This window comes from Coturnix japonica, unplaced genomic scaffold (genome assembly GCF_001577835.2).
Source record: "Coturnix japonica isolate 7356 unplaced genomic scaffold, Coturnix japonica 2.1 chrUnrandom497, whole genome shotgun sequence".
NCBI classification, from domain to species: Eukaryota; Metazoa; Chordata; class Aves; order Galliformes; family Phasianidae; genus Coturnix; species Coturnix japonica.
The window spans coordinates 75,796-93,061 of record NW_015439889.1 but is presented as its reverse complement, the minus strand read 5'-3'; the positions used below and the strand labels follow the sequence as shown (position 1 = coordinate 93,061).

The 17,266-nt window shown below is 61.1% G+C and overlaps 4 protein-coding genes and 2 non-coding genes across 6 annotated transcripts; 1 reads left to right on the top strand and 5 right to left on the bottom strand.

The window, feature by feature from the left end:
* Window positions 1–61: 61 nt before the first annotated feature.
* FBXW9 (F-box and WD repeat domain containing 9) lies at window positions 62–3,333 on the bottom strand. Its single transcript, XM_015850623.2, is given in 12 exon segments — window positions 62–289; window positions 368–433; window positions 580–669; window positions 743–856; window positions 1,044–1,195; window positions 1,269–1,360; window positions 1,439–1,551; window positions 1,734–1,862; window positions 1,930–2,069; window positions 2,616–3,200; window positions 3,203–3,236; window positions 3,238–3,333. Coding segments are annotated over 12 exon segments (1,671 nt in total). The 5' UTR covers window positions 3,319–3,333; the 3' UTR covers window positions 62–214.
* A 610-nt stretch (window positions 3,334–3,943) lies between these two features.
* TNPO2 (transportin 2) lies at window positions 3,944–11,519 on the bottom strand. The gene is made up of 26 exons (XM_015850637.2): window positions 11,377–11,519; window positions 10,325–10,433; window positions 9,849–9,924; window positions 9,609–9,758; window positions 9,417–9,523; window positions 9,181–9,314; window positions 8,983–9,064; window positions 8,771–8,893; window positions 8,583–8,701; window positions 8,434–8,494; window positions 7,876–8,041; window positions 7,354–7,506; window positions 7,050–7,275; window positions 6,557–6,728; window positions 6,072–6,158; window positions 5,873–5,980; window positions 5,637–5,795; window positions 5,470–5,557; window positions 5,256–5,354; window positions 5,077–5,172; window positions 4,892–4,967; window positions 4,706–4,805; window positions 4,529–4,603; window positions 4,314–4,445; window positions 4,029–4,065; window positions 3,944–3,989 (listed from the first exon to the last, which is right to left on the bottom strand). The coding sequence occupies exons 2-24, from the start codon at window positions 10,421–10,423 to the stop codon at window positions 4,338–4,340; spliced, it is 2,664 nt and encodes an 887-aa protein (XP_015706123.1). The 5' UTR covers window positions 10,424–10,433; window positions 11,377–11,519; the 3' UTR covers window positions 3,944–3,989; window positions 4,029–4,065; window positions 4,314–4,337.
* LOC116652640 lies at window positions 6,913–6,983 on the bottom strand. Its single transcript, XR_004305783.1, has one exon. It is a non-coding gene; the product is annotated as a small nucleolar RNA SNORD41 (small nucleolar RNA).
* On the bottom strand, window positions 8,278–8,343 carry LOC116652639. Its single transcript, XR_004305782.1, has one exon. It is a non-coding gene; the product is annotated as a small nucleolar RNA SNORD41 (small nucleolar RNA).
* Window positions 11,520–12,256: 737 nt separating the features above from the next.
* On the bottom strand, window positions 12,257–14,126 carry TRIR (telomerase RNA component interacting RNase). Its single transcript, XM_015850636.2, has 3 exons — window positions 13,830–14,126; window positions 13,015–13,092; window positions 12,257–12,684 (listed from the first exon to the last, which is right to left on the bottom strand). Exons 1-3 carry the CDS (start codon window positions 14,061–14,063, stop codon window positions 12,577–12,579), a joined length of 420 nt encoding a protein of 139 aa, XP_015706122.1. The 5' UTR covers window positions 14,064–14,126; the 3' UTR covers window positions 12,257–12,576.
* A 136-nt stretch (window positions 14,127–14,262) lies between these two features.
* Window positions 14,263–17,154, top strand: GET3 (guided entry of tail-anchored proteins factor 3, ATPase). Its single transcript, XM_015850635.2, has 7 exons — window positions 14,263–14,457; window positions 14,788–14,935; window positions 15,178–15,326; window positions 15,398–15,548; window positions 15,693–15,800; window positions 16,320–16,517; window positions 16,802–17,154. Exons 1-7 carry the CDS (start codon window positions 14,297–14,299, stop codon window positions 16,931–16,933), a joined length of 1,047 nt encoding a protein of 348 aa, XP_015706121.1. The 5' UTR covers window positions 14,263–14,296; the 3' UTR covers window positions 16,934–17,154.
* Window positions 17,155–17,266: the final 112 nt, after the last annotated feature.

The window sequence follows — 17,266 nt, the reverse complement described above, 5'->3', positions numbered from 1 at the left end:
CCAAACCCCCCCACATCCTGACCCCACTCTGCCCCACAAAGACACACCACAGCCACACACCTCCAGCCAAATCCCTTTAATTCCTGCACAACGGGCCCCTCTGAGTCCATTGGGACCCCTCTGCCCCCCAGGGGGTCCCCATCTCTGGCCATGGGAAGGGGGGAGGAGGGTTGAGGGGCAAAGCCCCCATTCCTGGGGGGGGTCACAGCCACATTCAGCCTCCAAACTTCCAGACCTCCACCGAGAGCCCCCCGGAGGCAGCTGCCACCACGTCGCCCTCGACGCTGATCTGGGGGAAATGGTGGAGATCAGGAGAGGGTGGGAACAACGGGGCGTCCAGGAGGGAAAATGTGACCCCAGCCCTTACCCCATTGAGAACATCATCGTGCGTCCAGGAGCAGATGGTGCGGGGGGGGTCCGTGGGGACGTGGATCTGTAACAGAGAGACGCCATTTCTTCCTCCCCCCATTAAGATATTATGGGAATTGGGGGGGAGGCACCTCGCCAGCCTCACACAACCCAACCCCTCAATCCCAGTGTGGGGTGGGGGGGTCGCCACGTGAGGTTGGGGTCCCTCACCCGCATGGTGCGGTCGGTGGAGGTGGTGTACAAAGATCCTGCATTCTGCCACAGCCCCGTGATCTGCAGGCGGTGTCCCACGTCGAAGCGCTGCAATGGGGGCATTGAGGGGAGGGGTACGGCCCCAAAGACCCCCCTCCCAGCCCTATATGTGGCTTTATACCCGCTCCGCTCGGAAGTGGCCGTCGCTGTTCCCGAAGACGTGGACCCGGCCCTGGTTGTCCCCAGCCCAGAGTTGCGTCCCCCGATATGACATGGAGAGGAGGTAATGCTGCAGCTGTGGGGCAAAACACGGGCTTATGGGGCAAGCGGTGCTGCAACATTGTGGGGAGAAAGTGGGATGGGGAACAGTGCTGCACCCCAAACCCCAAATCCAGCCTTCAAACATTGATTATCAGCCCCCAAGGCGTGAATAATGTGAGGCGGATGGAGCCCCCAGCCCCACACTTGGGGGTCAGCCCCACCTGCAGGCGCTGCAGGATGCCGTCAGCACGGCGGTCGATGACCACCAGGGTTCGGTCTTCACTCCCAGATACGATGAGACGGTCATCGGCTGCCAGCGCCAACACTGCGCTGCTGTGGGGTTTGTAGGATCGCACCGGGGTCTGGGGGGCTGCTGTGGGGGGGTGGGGTGGTGAGAGCTGTGCCCTCCAAGTGCTGCCACCCCGTATGTGTGGGGCTGGACTTACCTCGTGGGTCATATGCAGCCACTGTTTTGTCGTAGGTTCCTGTGATGATGGCATCAGGGCAGAAGGAGAGGCACAGCACCGCCGCCCTCTCCCTGTATGGGGGAAGGGGGGGAAGGAGTGAGTGGGACCTCTCCCCCCCAAAATACCCAGTTCTCTTGTCCCAGCCCCACCTGATCTCCCCGCACTGCTGCCCCTCTGTCTCCAGGTCCCACAGTTTCACAGTGCTGTCCCACGAGCCCGAGCACAGCGTCGTCCCAGCAGCAGCCAAACACCAAACCCAGCCCTGCAGGAGGTGGGATGGGGGGGGGGGTCAGAAATGGGTCCACAAAACAGCCCCCAGGTGGGAGGGAGCAATAGGGACCTCAACAATACCCAGAGGGAATGAGCAATCCTGGCAAGGAAAAGTCTTTCCAAAAGGGAAAAATGAATGGGGGTTCCAGGGCTGTTAGAGGGACCATATCCCACCTTGTGCGTTCCTCCCGGCTCACTGCCCAACGCTTTCACTGTAGGGCTGCCGTGTGCCCCCCCCAGCTGCCGCAGGTCCCACAGATTCACTGTACGGTCACGAGCACCTGAAACGCAGAGGGTCCCCCCCTGTGGGTGGAGACAGGAGTGAGGAGGGGGGGGTCCCTTTGGGGTGCCCCCCCTTCTCCCCCCAAACCTGCAGGAGAAGGACAGCGTCCACCGAGGCAAAGTGTCCGCGGTCGAGGGAGAAATGGCGCATGGCGGCCCCCCCTTCCCCCCAGCGCTGCAGGTGCTCCTCCAGCTCCACACAGGCAGCTGCGGGGTCAAAGTCTTTCTCTATGGGATGGGGAGGCATAACATATATGGGGAGAATTAATGCTCTTCTCTATGGGGTTATACAGGGGATGTAATACTGGGGGGGGTCTCTACATCCCCACAGTGCCCCACTCCCCCTTACAACAACTTGGGGGTCACCCACACCCCGTTACACTCCCCATAACCCCCCACAGCCCAATTCCAACACGGTCAAACTCCCACATCACCCCCCCCCACATTCCAGCACAGACAGATCTGCTCCATAACCCCGTTCCCCATCATCCCTCAAACCCCCCATGACCCTCCATGTAGACCCCCCATTAACCCCCCATAACCCCCTATAACCCCCCTATAACCCCCATAGCCCCCTATAACCCCCCATAACCCCCCATCATCCCCCACCCCCCATTGACCCTCCATGTAGAGCCCCCCTATAACCCCCATAGCCCCCTATAACCCCCATAGCCCCCATATCCCCCCCTAACCCCCATAGCCCCCCTATAACCCCCAAGCCCCCTATAACCCCATAGCCCCATAGCCCCCCTTTAACCCCCATACCCCGCTCACCTTCCAGCACAGCAGGGGTCCCCGTGCCCTTCGCCTCAGCCGGACCCTCCAGGCCACCGCATCCCGTGCGATGTCCCCGTAGCGCCGTGCACACACGGGGCAGCACCGCGCGCACCTCCCGGGCCGCCAGGAACCCGCAGATTCGCAGCAGCAGTCCAGCGGCAGCGCCAACAGCCCCGCCCCCCCCGGGACCCCCGGAGCCCCCGGTGGGTGCGGGCCGGCCTCGGGCCGGGACGGGCGCGGGTCGGTCACCGGGGCTGGATCCGGGCGGGGTCGGGGCCGTTCGGTGTCGGGGCCGCTCCCGGGGCCCCGCAGCCGGTCGGCGAACTCCTGAGCGCGGGGTCGGCGGGGGGGGCTCCTCCATGGCTGCGGGGGGGGCGGGATGGTCGGGACCGACCCGAAGCGGGCCCAAACCCGGACCGTCCTCAGGCCCGTTACCGGAGCGCCCCCGACATTCGTTACCGCAGCCCGAAGCCGCCCCCGCGCCCCCCGGTTCCTTCGCGGGTCCTGGTTCGGTTCCCAACCCACCCCCGGGGGCGCGCACCGAACCGGCCCCCGCCGCGTCCCCGTCTCCACGACCACAGGAGACCCACTTCCGGGGTACCGCCCACTGACGTCATCCGGAAGGCGCTGTCGTTACTACGTCATCAACACGCGCCGCCGCATGCACTGAACCCGGAAGAACGCCGCGCACTAACGTCATCTGAGGGCGCCGGAAATAACCAGATGCACCGCCCGACTACGTCATCAGGAAGCGCCGGAAGGGACCACGTGTGCCCGTAGCACAACAGCGCGGTACAGGAAACGACCCCCCCCAGGCGCTGCACACACTTGCCCCCCCGCCCACCCCCCCCCCATGTAATGAAGAGCCCAAGAGCCCGGGATGATGAAGGAACTTCATTGCCGAGAAGGAAATAAAGGGGGGAGGTGAGACCCCCCCCCCACCAGGGCCCGCCCCCTCCCGGGTCCCCCTCCTATTGCGCCCCCCCCCGGCGCCCCCGCGTCTCCTCCTCCCTCCCGCCCCCCCCACTTTGTAAACGGTAAAAAACGGAACAAAACGGGCAAAAAACGCGGGGAGGGGGCATCGATCACCGCCCCCCCCCAGCTCAGGGGGTCTCTACGTGTCCCTACGTGGGGGAGGGGCACCATGCGTTGGAAGGATGGGGGCTGTGTAGAGGACAAAAAGAAAGGGGGGGGGCTACCCCGCGTTGGCCCCATTTTTGCTCCAATTTTTGCGTTTTCCACCCCAAAACCTACCTCGAGGGGGGGGCCCCGACCTCCCCCCACCCCCCCACCGCCTCCCCTCCCCCCGCCCCCCGAGGAGGGGGGTGCAGATCTGGGCCCCCCCGCAGTGGCTGGGGCTGAGCCCGGGGGGGGGCTCCTCCCGAACCCTCCCCCCCCCCCCCCCGGGGGCATCTGCTCCGACTGCCATCCTGACAGCACGGCCGACCTGTGGAGAAGGGGGAGGAGGGGGAAAGAGGTCAGGAACTGTGGGGTGCTGCAGCTTTGGGAGTCGGTGGGGTTCTGGGGGGGGAGCAGCTTTTAGGGATGGTCTGGGGATATTTTGGTGCAGTGTCCATTTATACCCCAAACCCCCACTCCAAGTATCTCAGGAGTGGTGAGGAAGGGGGGAGGCTTTAGGGTTTCATGGGGTAGTTTTGGGGGGGAATAAAGGTTTCTTACTGGAGGGGTTCCCACCTGGTCCCAGTGCCTGCATCTGCCTTACACCCCATAGAAGGCTGCCAGGCGGTCCTTAAGCAGCGGAGGGAACTGCTCTGAGAACTGATGCCAGTTGTCCTCACCCACCTGGTCCTTGAAGCCGTGCAGGATCTGAGGAGGGGGTGGGGGGCTCAATAAGTTTGAAGGGGGAAAAGGGGGGGAGGGGATTCACACCATCCCCAAATCCCACTGACCTTATAGAACATGTCCCTCAGGTCGTCCTTGGGGCTCACCCACGATGCCACTGCATCGCAGAAAAAGATGAAATCCTGGAGGACAGGAGGGGGGGGAAGGCATAAAATAGCATAAAATTGGTCAAAATAAGATCGAGTGGTGGGGATTAAAGGGATTAAACAATGGTGCCCCCCCACCTGCACAACGCCGCCGGGGTTCACCCCGATCATCACGCAGATCCCACGGAATGCCGAGTCCTTTTCCTCATTGTCTCTTATGTTCCGGAGAGAGGTGCACCTGGGGGGCAGTGGGAGGGTTGGGGGGGGGAGGGACGTGAGGGGAGCAGCCCATAAAGACCCCCAAGCACACCCCATAATACTCACCAGGGGCGGATGAACTGCTGCAGCATTGGGGCCACCTCCTGTGGGCAGACGAAGCCCAAACGCCCGATGGTGATGGCTGTCGGATGGGGGGTGCAGTTTTGGGGACAGCTCTGGGACACAGCAACCTTCCACCCCTCCCCTCCCTTACCCAAATTGACCCTACTGGCCCCTCCCCAGCCCCTCACCCGTGTTCTCCAGCAACGTTTTGGGGGTATTGGGGCGGTTGATGATCTCCACCAGATTGTTCAGCACCATCTGGACGTATGGCTGCATCTCCGCCCCTGCCATAAAGGGGGTGGGGAGCGTCAGGTTTAGGATGGGGAAGGAGTCCAAGAGGAACTGTGGGGCAGGATGTGGCACTCACCCATCTGCATGCAGATCTCCCCAATGGCCCACGTGGCGTTGTTGCAGACGGAGATAAACTCGGGGTTGAGGTTGGTACCCAGAATGGGCATGAACTCGGCTAGAGGAGGAATCGGGGTTAAGGTAGGGTCCCCTTACCCCATTTTTGGACAGTGTCCCCATTCTTTGAGGGGGGATTTCCAAGCCCTGGGGGCCCCCTCAGCCCCACTACGTACCGATGCAGGGTTTGACATGCACAAAGCAAGCTTTGGTGAGGTCTCCAAGAAGGGCGAAGGAGCTCTGCCGCACCTCAGGCATGGTATCCTGCATTGGGGATGGGGACTCCCCATGAGGATATGGCCCTAAATTCAGGGTGGGGGTCTCAAGGCCCACCCCCCCTCACCTGCATGCACTGGTACATCAGTGTCAGGATATTGCTGCGGGCCACCAACTGCTCCACGTGGCAGCCCAGCCCCTCTGCCAGCCCGCTCAGCAGATCCAGTGCCACGATCATGAAGTCCTTATCAGGTGCCTCGTACTGGTCAGGGTGCTGGTTGTACATCTGATGAGGAACAGCAGCACGTCACCCCCTCCCCAAAATCCCAAACACCCCCCCAAGAGCACAGGGCTGCCTCTCACCATGGCCTGAGCCAACGTCTTCTGCACCAGCGTGACGCAGCGCTGGTAAACAGGCTCGCAATAGGGCAGGAAGCCACTCTGCAGGGCTGTGGCCACGGAGGAGAGGCACTAAGGGGGAAAGGGAGGCACTGTGTGTGGGGTGCGGTTGCTTCCTGGTGTGGAGGGGCCCAACCTGAATCCTCCCCCTGCCACAGCGAACCTCCAGCAGTGGGAAGAGGTCCTTGTCCTCATCCTTCAGCTCGTTCCATTTCTGGATGAGGGGGGGCATCAGCTTCTGGATGTACTCCTGCGGCAGGGAGAAGACACCATCATGGAATCATTATGGGGAACACAGGAATATCATGGGATCTTCAGCACGAACAAAACAGGGACGTGGGGTTGTCATGGGGTCATAAAAGGGTCACAGGACCATTAAATGGGACATGGAGCCACCATAGAGTCACTAGGGGGTCACACAGGGTCACTAGGGGGGACATAAGGTCACCATGGGGTTATTACAAGGAATATTGGGGGCAAGGGAGATATGGGGCCGCTCCCCACTCAGCCCAGGGACCATCAGAACATTGGGATCCACACAGCAGGTTCGGGATTCGAATGTCTGTCATGGAACATCATCATTGGTCCCCAGGAAAAGCAAAAAAAAGGGCAAAAAAGGGGACAAAAAGAAAAAACCCCACAACGTACCGGCTGGTTGAGGTGGTGCCCCACAGAGTCAGCCAACGTCCCGATGGCATCGTAGAGGATGAGCAGATTCTTGTGCTGGTATTTCCCAAAGGCAAACACCAACGTGTCCAGGATGAAGCTGAGATATGGGACCAGCTCGGTGCACGCCTCCTCCTCCAGCGTAGCGAAAGCACTAGGATATGAGGTCAGTGTTAGTGGCCCCATAGGGCTGAGATGGCTGCCCCTCGGGGTGACACGAGGCCATCATGGATACTGGGGGTACTGGGGGGTTGCTGTGGGTTTACAGGGCCATCCTGGGGCCACCGGGTGGGATATTAGGGGGACATGGGGTCATTGTGGGGTTGCTGTGGGGACACTGGGGTCAGACAGTACGAATACAGCAGCATCACAGTGAACTCAAGGCATCACAAACTGTCATCACACCCACAGAGCTGCCCTCACCCCCCAGATAAAATAAACAGGTTTGAAGGATTTAGGGGTCCTTGGGGTTCACCTGCAGGCCGCCTCCTGTACCCTTTTGTTGCTGTCCAGGATGCGTTTGAGCAGTTCTGTCATGAGGGGCTTCAGGTAGAGGTCTGGGGGCTGCCCCACCACCCAGTGCGCATAGCGGCTCAGCGTCCAGCAGGCGATGGAGCGCACCAAGGCCTTCTTGTCAGCCAGGCAGCGGATGAGATGTGGGATCAGCTCTGGTAGGTAGGGCACCATGCCCTGCATGCAGCCTGGAGGCACAGAGGAGTGAGACCCCACCCTACAGGGGTGGTTTGAGGGGGGGTGTAGGGTTGAGAGTTTCCCACAACCTTCAGCGATGGCGCCCAGCACCAAAATGCCCGACTCCTTGATGACCCATTCGGGATGGAAGAGCAATTCCTTCAAAAGGGGCAAGATGTGTGGCAGAAGTTCATCACGAAATACATTGGCCAAAACGTCTAGAGCAGCAGCAGAACATTTCCCTATGGGGAAAGCCATCATCCCATTAACAGCTAATAATGGCACCCTAAAAGCTCCCCCACCACCTTCATACCCCACTGCATCCCTCAGGTACATCCTCAGAGAAGGGTCTGGAAGTAGAGACGCCCCACAGGATGAAGGCTTTGGGATTTCCCTTCGTCCTCATCCTCCATCCCCCCCCAAGTGCCACCAGCAAAGGGTGTAGGGATGGACAGACACCCCAAAGCAACGTCAGACACCCCAAAGCAACGTCCCACTCCCATCATCATGCCCCACCAAGGGGTGGGGAACAGACCAGCAACCCCAAAGGGCACAGAGTTTTGGGTCAGACAGACTGCCTCGTGAGGACAGACAGACAGCAGCCCCCATACTGAGGTTCCAGTCGGACAAAGTGTCGTCGTCATCCTCATCCTCCCCATCCTCAGGGTCTGGCGGACGCTCCTCCTCGTGCTGCAGCGTCACTGTGCGCGATTTGTGGAAGCGAGGTTTAATGTCCTGCTCACTGTCAGGGATGGCCTCATCTTCTTCCACATCACCCTGGGGGGGGAAGTGGGGGTCAGCCCATGGAGGAGGGCGGGGGAGTCATTAGAACTGTAAGGCTGTCACAGGGCCATTGTGGGGGCATAAAGGGGGATATAAGGGGGGGATATAAAGGGAATATAGGGCTGTTGTGGGGTTACTGGGCCATCCTGGGCTCACTGGGGGGATATTTGGGGGACATGGGGTCACTGTAGGGTCACTGTGGGACTGCTGCAGTCTCTACTTGGAGACCCCCAGATCAGACAGTACGAACACAACAACCATCACTGCATCAGCTGTGGGTCTGTCATCACCTCTGGGACCTCCCCACAGCTCCCAGCGTTCCCAGTCCCAGTGCTGAGCTGGGGGGTCTGCCCCCAACCCCCCACCTCCCACCCCCCTCCTCTCACCTTTAGGAGGATGATGTCGATCTCCGAGTACTTCATGCCATTCACCAGGATGGGGATGAGCCTGTGGGGAGGTGAAGCACAGTGCTGAGGGGCTCCGGAGGGCTCTGAGGGGGGAGTTAAGGAGATGGGATCCCCCCACACACACTCACTGCACCAGATGGGACGTCAGCACCTCCTTGCAGATGGGCTGCTCTGCCAGTGTCAGCCAGAACTCACATGCCTCCAAGGCCACGTTCTCATCACTGTCCTGTGTCCGCTGCAGCATATACTGGAGGAGGAGAGGCAACGTCAGCCCCATGAGCTGCTCCAACCCTACCCAACCCCCCTCAAAACCCACCTGGATGATGCTATGCATGTGGGGGATGAGGCGGTCAATGCGGACCTCCAGGAGCATCACCAGAGCTCGGCAGACATTCTTCCTCACCTCGGGGTCCTCATCCACAGCCAGAGCAAAGAGGTGCTATGGGGGGGGGGGGTGGAGGCCACAATGAACACAGCATTCCCCCCTACAGCCCCCTGTCCCCCCACCCAGCCCAGTTTTCCCCCCACCTCAATGAAGGTGTCAATGTTCTCCATCAGTGCCTGAGCACGGTCCATGATGAACTGATTGACACAGGCGATGGCATGGGACCTGTTTGGGGGGGGGAGGGAACAGCTTGTTATGAACTCATTAACTAATGAAGGAGAACTGGGAGGGTTCCTCCTTCAACCCCTCCACACCCAGTTTGGGGGTTTTTCTCCCCAGACCTGATTTTAGGGCTGCAGTGCTTGAAGAACTGCAGGAATTTGGGGATCATGACGTTGAGCGGACGGTTGAGCGCATCGCTGTCCAGGAGCTCTGAGGAATCCTCACAGATCTTCTGCAGCGCCCCAAATGCCCCCTGTGTGCCCATGGAAGAGGGGGGGGGTCAGCACTGCCCCAGGACCCCCCCAGCCCCACACAGACACCCCCCCCCTCCATAGCCCCACGCAGCCTCCCATACCTCACACGTGTTGTAGTCCTCTGAGTTGAGCAGGTTGCAGAGCTGTGGGAGCAGCTCAGGCCACATCTGCAACTCCCCTTTGGAAGCGATGGTGGTGATGAGGATACCTATAAGGCAATCACAGTGAGCTCCAATGTGGGGAGGGGGAGCTCAGGATGGGGGTTTGGGGTGGGTTTTTCCCCTCTTCCTCACCGATGGTGGCACGGATGAGAGAGGAGGCATCACCGATGTTGTTGAGGCATTCCTGCTTGATGAACTCAGCCACAGGGGGGGGGAAACTCTGATAGTGGGCCTTGACGTTGTTCTTTAGGATTAGGCCGCTCAGCGACCGTGTGGGCTCATCTGGGGAAGGGGCAGTGAGTGGGTTTTGGGGTGGGGGGGCTGTGAGTGAGCTCTGTCAGCCCCCCCATTCCCCCCTGGGTGCAAACCCACCTTCAGATTTGAGCCGGGTCAGAACGAAGATCAGGTAGTTGTTGAAGTCAGGGAATTGGTTGAGCTGCTTCAGTTTCTGTGGTGTGGGGTTAAGGATGGGAGCAGGGTAAGATGGAGCAGCGGGGGGGAGAAGGATAAAGATTGGAACACGATGGGGACAGACAGAGATGGGGACAGAAAGATACACAGATTGGGAGAGAAAAGGAGTAGAATGACTGGAGTAAGGAAGGGATGTAAATTGGACAGGGTAGGGAGAGACCGAGGTAGGAAGAAAATGGGACAAGGATGAGGTAAGGGATAGGAATAAGATAATGAATGGGTCAGAACAGGAAGGGGCAAAGACCACAGCAGGTTGGGACAAGGATGGGGTCAGGGACAGAACAAGATGGGGCAGAATGGGGACTATGACCCACATCAGCCCCCCATGCTCCTCTTTCACTCCCCACCCCCCGACCCCATTGCAGCCCCACGGATACGTCCTGCACAATGCGCTGCGTCGCTGTGTTGGGGGACTGCGAGTCCTTCAGCAGCTGCAGGATCTGCTGGAGCCCCTGCTCGTCCGGCTGCCAGTCCATGGCGATGGCCCTGGAGGGAAATTCAGGTGTGGGGGTGGCAAAACTTCCCCCCCCTCCCCCCCCAAATATCAGACACCGAACCACCATGGCAGAATCTCACCTTATTTCCCCTATGCCCACAACCCCTTTATTCACCCCCCACTCTCAAAAAATCCCCCCAGTCCCCGATTAACCCCAATTCTTCCACTCACCGTTTCTTTCAATCCCCCCCAGCACCAAATGGCCCTCTGGAACCTCTTATCCCCTTTCCCCCAATAACCCGCCCCTCCCCGAGTCCCAGAAAGTAACCGCCAACATTCTCGCTCCAATTCCCCACTTCCCAGCCCCACTGCCCCCGAATCTCTCTCTCTCAGTACCTGCACTTCTCCCCTTTTCCCAGGCCCCACTGCCCCCCTACATCTCCATTACGAACGCCAATGAACCTTTTCTCCCACAGGCGTTTGCCCCCTTCCCCCCTCACGCCCAATTAGATCTGTCACGTTACCCCCATTCCCCCTTCCTACTACTCCGCGTTCCCCGTTAACAAACCCCCAAAAGCATCCCCCCCCCATTAAGCCCCACTTCCCAACGAAGCCCCGCGGCCACGCATCTTATAATCCCCCCGGCTGCCCCCCCTTAGGCGCCCAACTCCCCCCGTTCTCCCCCCCCCCTTCGCTCCTCCTCCTCCTTTCCCCCCATCCAAGCCCCTATTTTTCGCCCGCCGGTCCATGCGCCCGGCTTCCCCCCCCGTTAATCCCGTTCACTTTCCCCCCGCGATCGTTCTCCAGGTCCCCCCCAGGGCCTCCGAATTCAGCCCGCCTACATCCAACCCCCTCCCCCCCATTAGGCTCCCCACTCCCCCAAAAAACATGCCCCGTCCCACCCCCACAGATCCCATCCCCCTCCCCCCTCACGCCCCTTCCCCCGCTCCAGGCCCAATTCTCCCTCCTCACGTTCCCGTCTCCTCCTCGTACCTCCCGGGGGTCGCTCCCGAGCCCGGGGTGGGCTCCGGGGCGGAGGGCGGAGCGCGGCCTGCGGGGCACCGGGCGCTGCCCGCGGAGCGCGGCACGCGGGCACTGACCCGCGCCGGCCACCGTATGCCGCACCACGTGACCGCGTGAGAGCGCGAGGGGCTGCGTGCGTGCGTGCTGCGTTGGGGGGCGGGGCCTAGACCGGAAAGTGCGTTGCTGCGCATGCGCGTAGCCCAACCCTCAACTTCCGAACTACATCTCCCAGGGGCCCGTGGGCGCCGCTCGGGCCCAGCCCCTTCCGGTCCCGGAGCTATAGGGGAGCAATGGGAACTGAGGTGTATTGGAAGTAATGGGGGGTGAAGGAAGGGAACTGGGAGCAATGGGGGAGCAGGGAATGGGGGCACGGGTGGGAACCCAGGGGAATTGGAGACATGGGAGAAAGGGATGGGAGAGCAGGAGGGCTCAGAAACGGGGGGCAATGGGGGAGGAGAAGCTCAGGACCATCCCATCCCACCTTCACCCCAACCCCAGTGCTCCAAGAGGATGCGGGCAGCACTTACAGGGGGCACAGTGAGGTTTGGGCAGCATCCCCCACCATCAGAACCACAAAATCACCATCAGAGCCCCAAAATCACCATCAGAACCCCAAAATCACCATCAGAACCCCAAAATCACCATCAGAACCCCAAAAGTACCATCAGAACCCCAAAATCACCACCAGAACCCCAAAATCACCATCAGAACGACCAAAAGTACCATCAGAACCCCAAAAAGTACAACCATAACCCCAAAAAGTACAACCATAACCCCAAAAACAAGAACTTCTGGTGACAGCCGAGGTTCTGAGCTGGGCAGCCCCCACCCCAAAAACACCACCACACTCTAAAACCTCCGAGATCTTTAATGAAGCAACAGCAGCGGCTGCTCCCATCGGCCTCCCCCAATTCTCCACTTCTAACCCCAAAATGGAGCCGGGCAGGGGGAGGGGGAGAACGTGGCAGTGGGGGCCCTGCAGGGGGGGTGAGCGGTGGGCAGGGGGCTGTGCCCCCCACCTCCCCCGAGGCATCGCAGGCGGCAGAGTCCTGGGGTGCGATGGGGATATATATATTTGTACATATAAAAACGCTTGGAAGGAGCTGCCTGCGTCCTTAAATAATTAATTATGTACAGTAATTATGTCCGGGGTGGAGGGGGAGGGGGTGGTTATTTCACCAGGGGCCGCGTTTTGTCGTCATCGCTGCACTGATGTGCTTTGTACTTCTTCACTTCTGCCATGTACTTGGCCCAGGCGTCGCCTTTACTCGTCAAAACCTGAGAAAAGGGGAAAAAAATAATGAGAACTGTAATGGGGGAGAACTGGAAGCACTGGGAGTAATGGGGGTAATGGGGTGCACCAGGACCAACAAACTGGAAACACTAGAGGGGATTGAAAGAGGGGAGCAGTGCAAGAACTTCAATGAGAAATGGGAGCAGAGTGAACAGCCCTGATGGGATGAGGTCGGGTGGACCCTACAATGGCTGTTTGACCCCGTAGATTTGGGAATGGGGCCAAAATCCCAACAGGGAGAGGGATCCCCCCTTCCACACAGGACGGGTGCCCTGAGGTGGGAGTCACAGCTCCACCCCCCCCCCCATCCTCACCTCCTCATCGGTCTTTTGCTTCTTTGCCACCACGCCGGTCTTCAGGGCCAGTTTGTTCCCCCCTCGCCTCCTGCCCACCTGGTGAAGGGACAGAAGACTGCCACCGTTACGCACACAGGGACAGCATCACCCCCTGCACAACGGAACCAGAGGGCCGTCCGTCAGGGCCGCCGCATCCCTCTGGCCGTCCATCCCACCCCACGGACAGGCAGCTCCTCAGGGAGGGGGTTGGCAACGCTGAGCGGAGCCCAGGGAACCCTGGGGTACCCATTTGTGGGTACAGAGCTGTTGGGGCCACCAGCTTCTTTGACAGCTGCGGGTTTCAGTGCCCCCCACTTCAAAGGGTCCCAGCAGCCACCGCTGCCCCTGGGAAGGGCTGGCCTTGAAATCAGAGTCCAAGAGGGTCTCGGTGCCCCCCAAGCCTTTGTCCAGGCCATTTTCCAGGCCGTTTTCCAGCCCCTCTGTCGCCCTTTTCGGCCCCCCCAGCAGCACCAGGCCAGGGGTCTCCCACAGGAGGCAGAACTGAAGGTCTGAGCTGAGAACCCCCTTGGCTCCAAAGGCGGCAGCACCAACAAAGCCCCAACGGAGCCTCGGGGAGGTTCGTGCAACGGGCCCGGGCCGGTCCAGAACCAAAGGGCCGCGCTGGGCTCCGCTCCCCGTTGAAACCTCCTCCCGTTTGGGCTCAAACCGTCCCCGCTCAAACCCCCCCCGTGACACCGGGACCTCGCCCCCCCCCCCGGAGGCACCGGCCGCCCCCCGGGGTCCCGTCCCGGTGGTGGCGGGGGCAGGGACGGGCCGCGGCCCCGCGTCCTTACGAAGCCGAGGGCGCCTCCGCTCCTCTTCGCCCCGTCGGCCGAACGCTGCGGGCCAGGCCCGGCCCCTCCGGTGGCCTCGGCCGCAGCCGCCGCTTCGCGTTCCCGCTGCTGTTCCGCCTCCATCTTCCGCTTGAACAGCTCCAGGAAGCTGCCGTCATTAGCGAACACGTTCACTCCGCCGCCGGGTCCCGGGGGCGGCGATGGGGCCTCCCCCTCGTCGCCGTGCGCCTCCATCTTCTTCCCCCTCCGCCGCCGCGGGGCACGCCGGGAAACGCGCGGCGACGCGTGATGGCGTCACACCGCGCGCAAGGGCTTCTGGGATGGCGTTGCCTGGCGACTCGCGGCATTTCCCCGCCTCCCCTCGGATTGACAGGTCGATCAGCCAATCCCGATGCGGAGGTGTGGCGGGGCGGTGGTGCGGCAGCCAATCGGAGCGGCGGGTGTGCTGGCGGCGGCGCAGGGGGAAGATGGCGGCGGCGGCGGGTGGCTGGGGGCCGGAGGCCGAGGAGTTCGAGGACGCGCCCGACGTGGAACCGCTGGAACCGACGTTGTCCAACATCATCGAACAGCGGAGCCTCAAATGGATCTTTGTGGGCGGAAAAGGCGGCGTCGGCAAAACCACCTGCAGGTGGGGGCGGGGGAGGAAGGGTCTGTGGGTTGGGGTGGAGGGCAGTGAGGGTTAATGGGGGGAACATATGATATGGGGTTGATAGGGGATGGGGTCGATATGGGATGAGGTTGATATGGGGTGGGGTTGATATGGGGTTGATATGGAGTGGGGTCGATATGGGGTGGGGTTGATATGGGGTTGATAGGGGATGGGGTCGATATGGGGTGGGGTCGATATGCCATGGGGTCGATATGGGGTGGGGTTCCCGTGGGGCAGGGGTCAGTGTGGGGTGGAGGTCGCTGTGGGGTGGGGGTCTGTGGGCTGCCCCCCGTCACCGCCGCCCCGCAGCTGCAGCCTGGCCGTGCAGCTGTCCAAGGTGCGTGAGAGCGTCCTCATCATCTCCACCGACCCCGCTCACAACATCTCGGACGCCTTCGACCAGAAGTTCTCCAAAGTCCCCACCAAAGTGAAGGGCTACGACAACCTCTTTGCCATGGTGAGGCTGGAGGGGGATCACCCCCACCCCACTGCAATCCTCTTCCTACGGGATCCCCACCTATAAAGGGCCCCCACCCCACGGGGCTTCCATCTCACGGGATCCCCACCCGATGGGACCCCCAACCCTGCAGGACCCCGACCCCGTGGTACCCCTACCGCACAGTCCCCCACCCCGTGGGACCCCCACCCCAAGAGCCCCTCTCCACAGAGCCCCCCCCTGAACCCCACGACACCCCCCAGGAGATCGACCCCAGTCTGGGAGTGGCAGAACTCCCCGACGAGTTCTTTGAGGAGGACAATATGCTGAGCATGGGTAAGAAGATGATGCAGGAGGCCATGAGTGCTTTCCCTGGCATCGATGAGGCCATGAGCTACGCTGAGGTGATGAGGTGAGCGTGGAGCGAGATGTGGGGCCGACACCCCACACGTGGTCCCGCTGAGCACCCCCCGTTCCCCGCAGGTTGGTGAAGGGGATGAATTTCTCGGTGGTGGTTTTTGACACGGCACCCACCGGGCACACGCTGCGGCTGCTCAACTTCCCCACCATCGTGGAACGGGGCCTGGGGCGGCTGATGCAGATCAAGAACCAAATCAGCCCCTTCATCTCACAGGTGAGGGCGTGGGGAAGGGGACGGGGGGTCCTTGTGTGTGGGAGCACGGAGGTTTTGTGGCTGGAGCTTTGGGGACCCTATGGATGGCGCTGTGGGGATGCTGAGTGAGACCGTGGTTATCTCTAAGCTGTTCTCCTCCTATAGATGTGCAATATGTTGGGTCTGGGGGACATGAATGCTGACCAGCTGGCCTCCAAGCTGGAGGAGACGCTGCCTGTCATCCGCTCTGTCAGCGAGCAGTTCAAGGACCCAGTAAGGACACTGGGAATGGGGGGGAGCATTGAGGAGAAGATGGCTCTGGGGAGGGAATTCCATCAGGGAGGGGATGTGGGGAAGGCAACAGGCTGAGCCGGGTCCGCTGCATTCCTATGGGAATCCTATTGCTTTGGGGCTGGGCAGGGGATCCCTGGTCGTGGGGGGACCCTGGGGACATCACAGGGGACACGTGGGATGGGGGGGGACACTGGGGTGGGGAGGGGATGCAGCTGAGCCAGTCTGTGGACATTCCAATGGGAATCCTGGGGCTGTGGGGCTGGGCGGGGGGTGCCCAGAAGTGGGGACATCATGGATGGGGACACAGGATGGAGTGAGACTGGGGTAGGGGCACAGGGATGGAGGAAACCACGGAGCAAACACTGTGAGCAAGCCAAGGTCTGCTGGTCCAAGAGCATTCCTATGGGATTTGTGGGGTTGGGAAGGGGATGCCATGGGGCAGCTGAGCGCGTTGGGGACACCACAGGGACACATACGCGGTCACTGATGGCCCCACAGGAGCAAACGACGTTCATCTGCGTGTGCATCGCCGAGTTCCTGTCGCTGTATGAGACAGAGAGGCTGATCCAGGAGCTGGCAAAATGCCGCATCGACACCCACAACATCGTGGTGAACCAACTCGTCTTCCCTGACCCACAACGGCCCTGCAAGATGTGTGAGGCCAGGCACAAGATCCAAGCCAAGTACCTGGACCAGGTGCCAAGAGGGGGTGGTGGATTTGGGGGGGGCAGAAATGAGGGGCAGCTGTGGTGGGGTGGGGGAGAATGGGGGAGTGGGGACAGCAGAGGACACTGCATCCCTTGGGAAGGGGCAAAAGGGGGTAGTCCAAAGTTTGGGGCTGCAGGAGAGGATTTGGGGAGCTGCTGTGGTTTGTGGGGGCAGTGAGGGGTGGGCTGCAGGATTTGGGGCTCTCAGCCAACCCAAGGAGGGGGTGTGGGGGGGTGGTTCTGTACGTTACCGCTTCTCTCTCTGCCACACAGATGGAGGATCTCTATGAGGATTTCCACATCGTCAAACTGCCTCTGCTGCCCCATGAGGTTCGCGGGGCCGACAAAGTCAACACCTTCTCCTCCCTCCTGCTGGACCCCTACCAGCCCCCCAGCCCCAAATAGCCCCCTGGCCCCAAATAACCCCTTTAGGGGTGGGGGGGGGCAGGTGGTATTTATTCCCCCAGGAGGAGCAGACAGCTCTGTCCCCCCCCCACATGTGGGGCTGACCAGCACCATGCTCCCCCCCTCCACCCCCAGGTGCTCACACCATCCTCACCCCCCAGTCCAAATATGGGGGATGGCAGAAGGGTGACCTCGTGTAAATAATAAATTTGGGAAGCGGAGAGCAGAGGCTCTGAGGTTCTTGGGATCGGGAGGGGGACGCGGGGAAGTTGTGACGTCAACACTCACTGGCACCTGGCCCAGGGGACGCAGGGACCTCATTAATCAGCACGG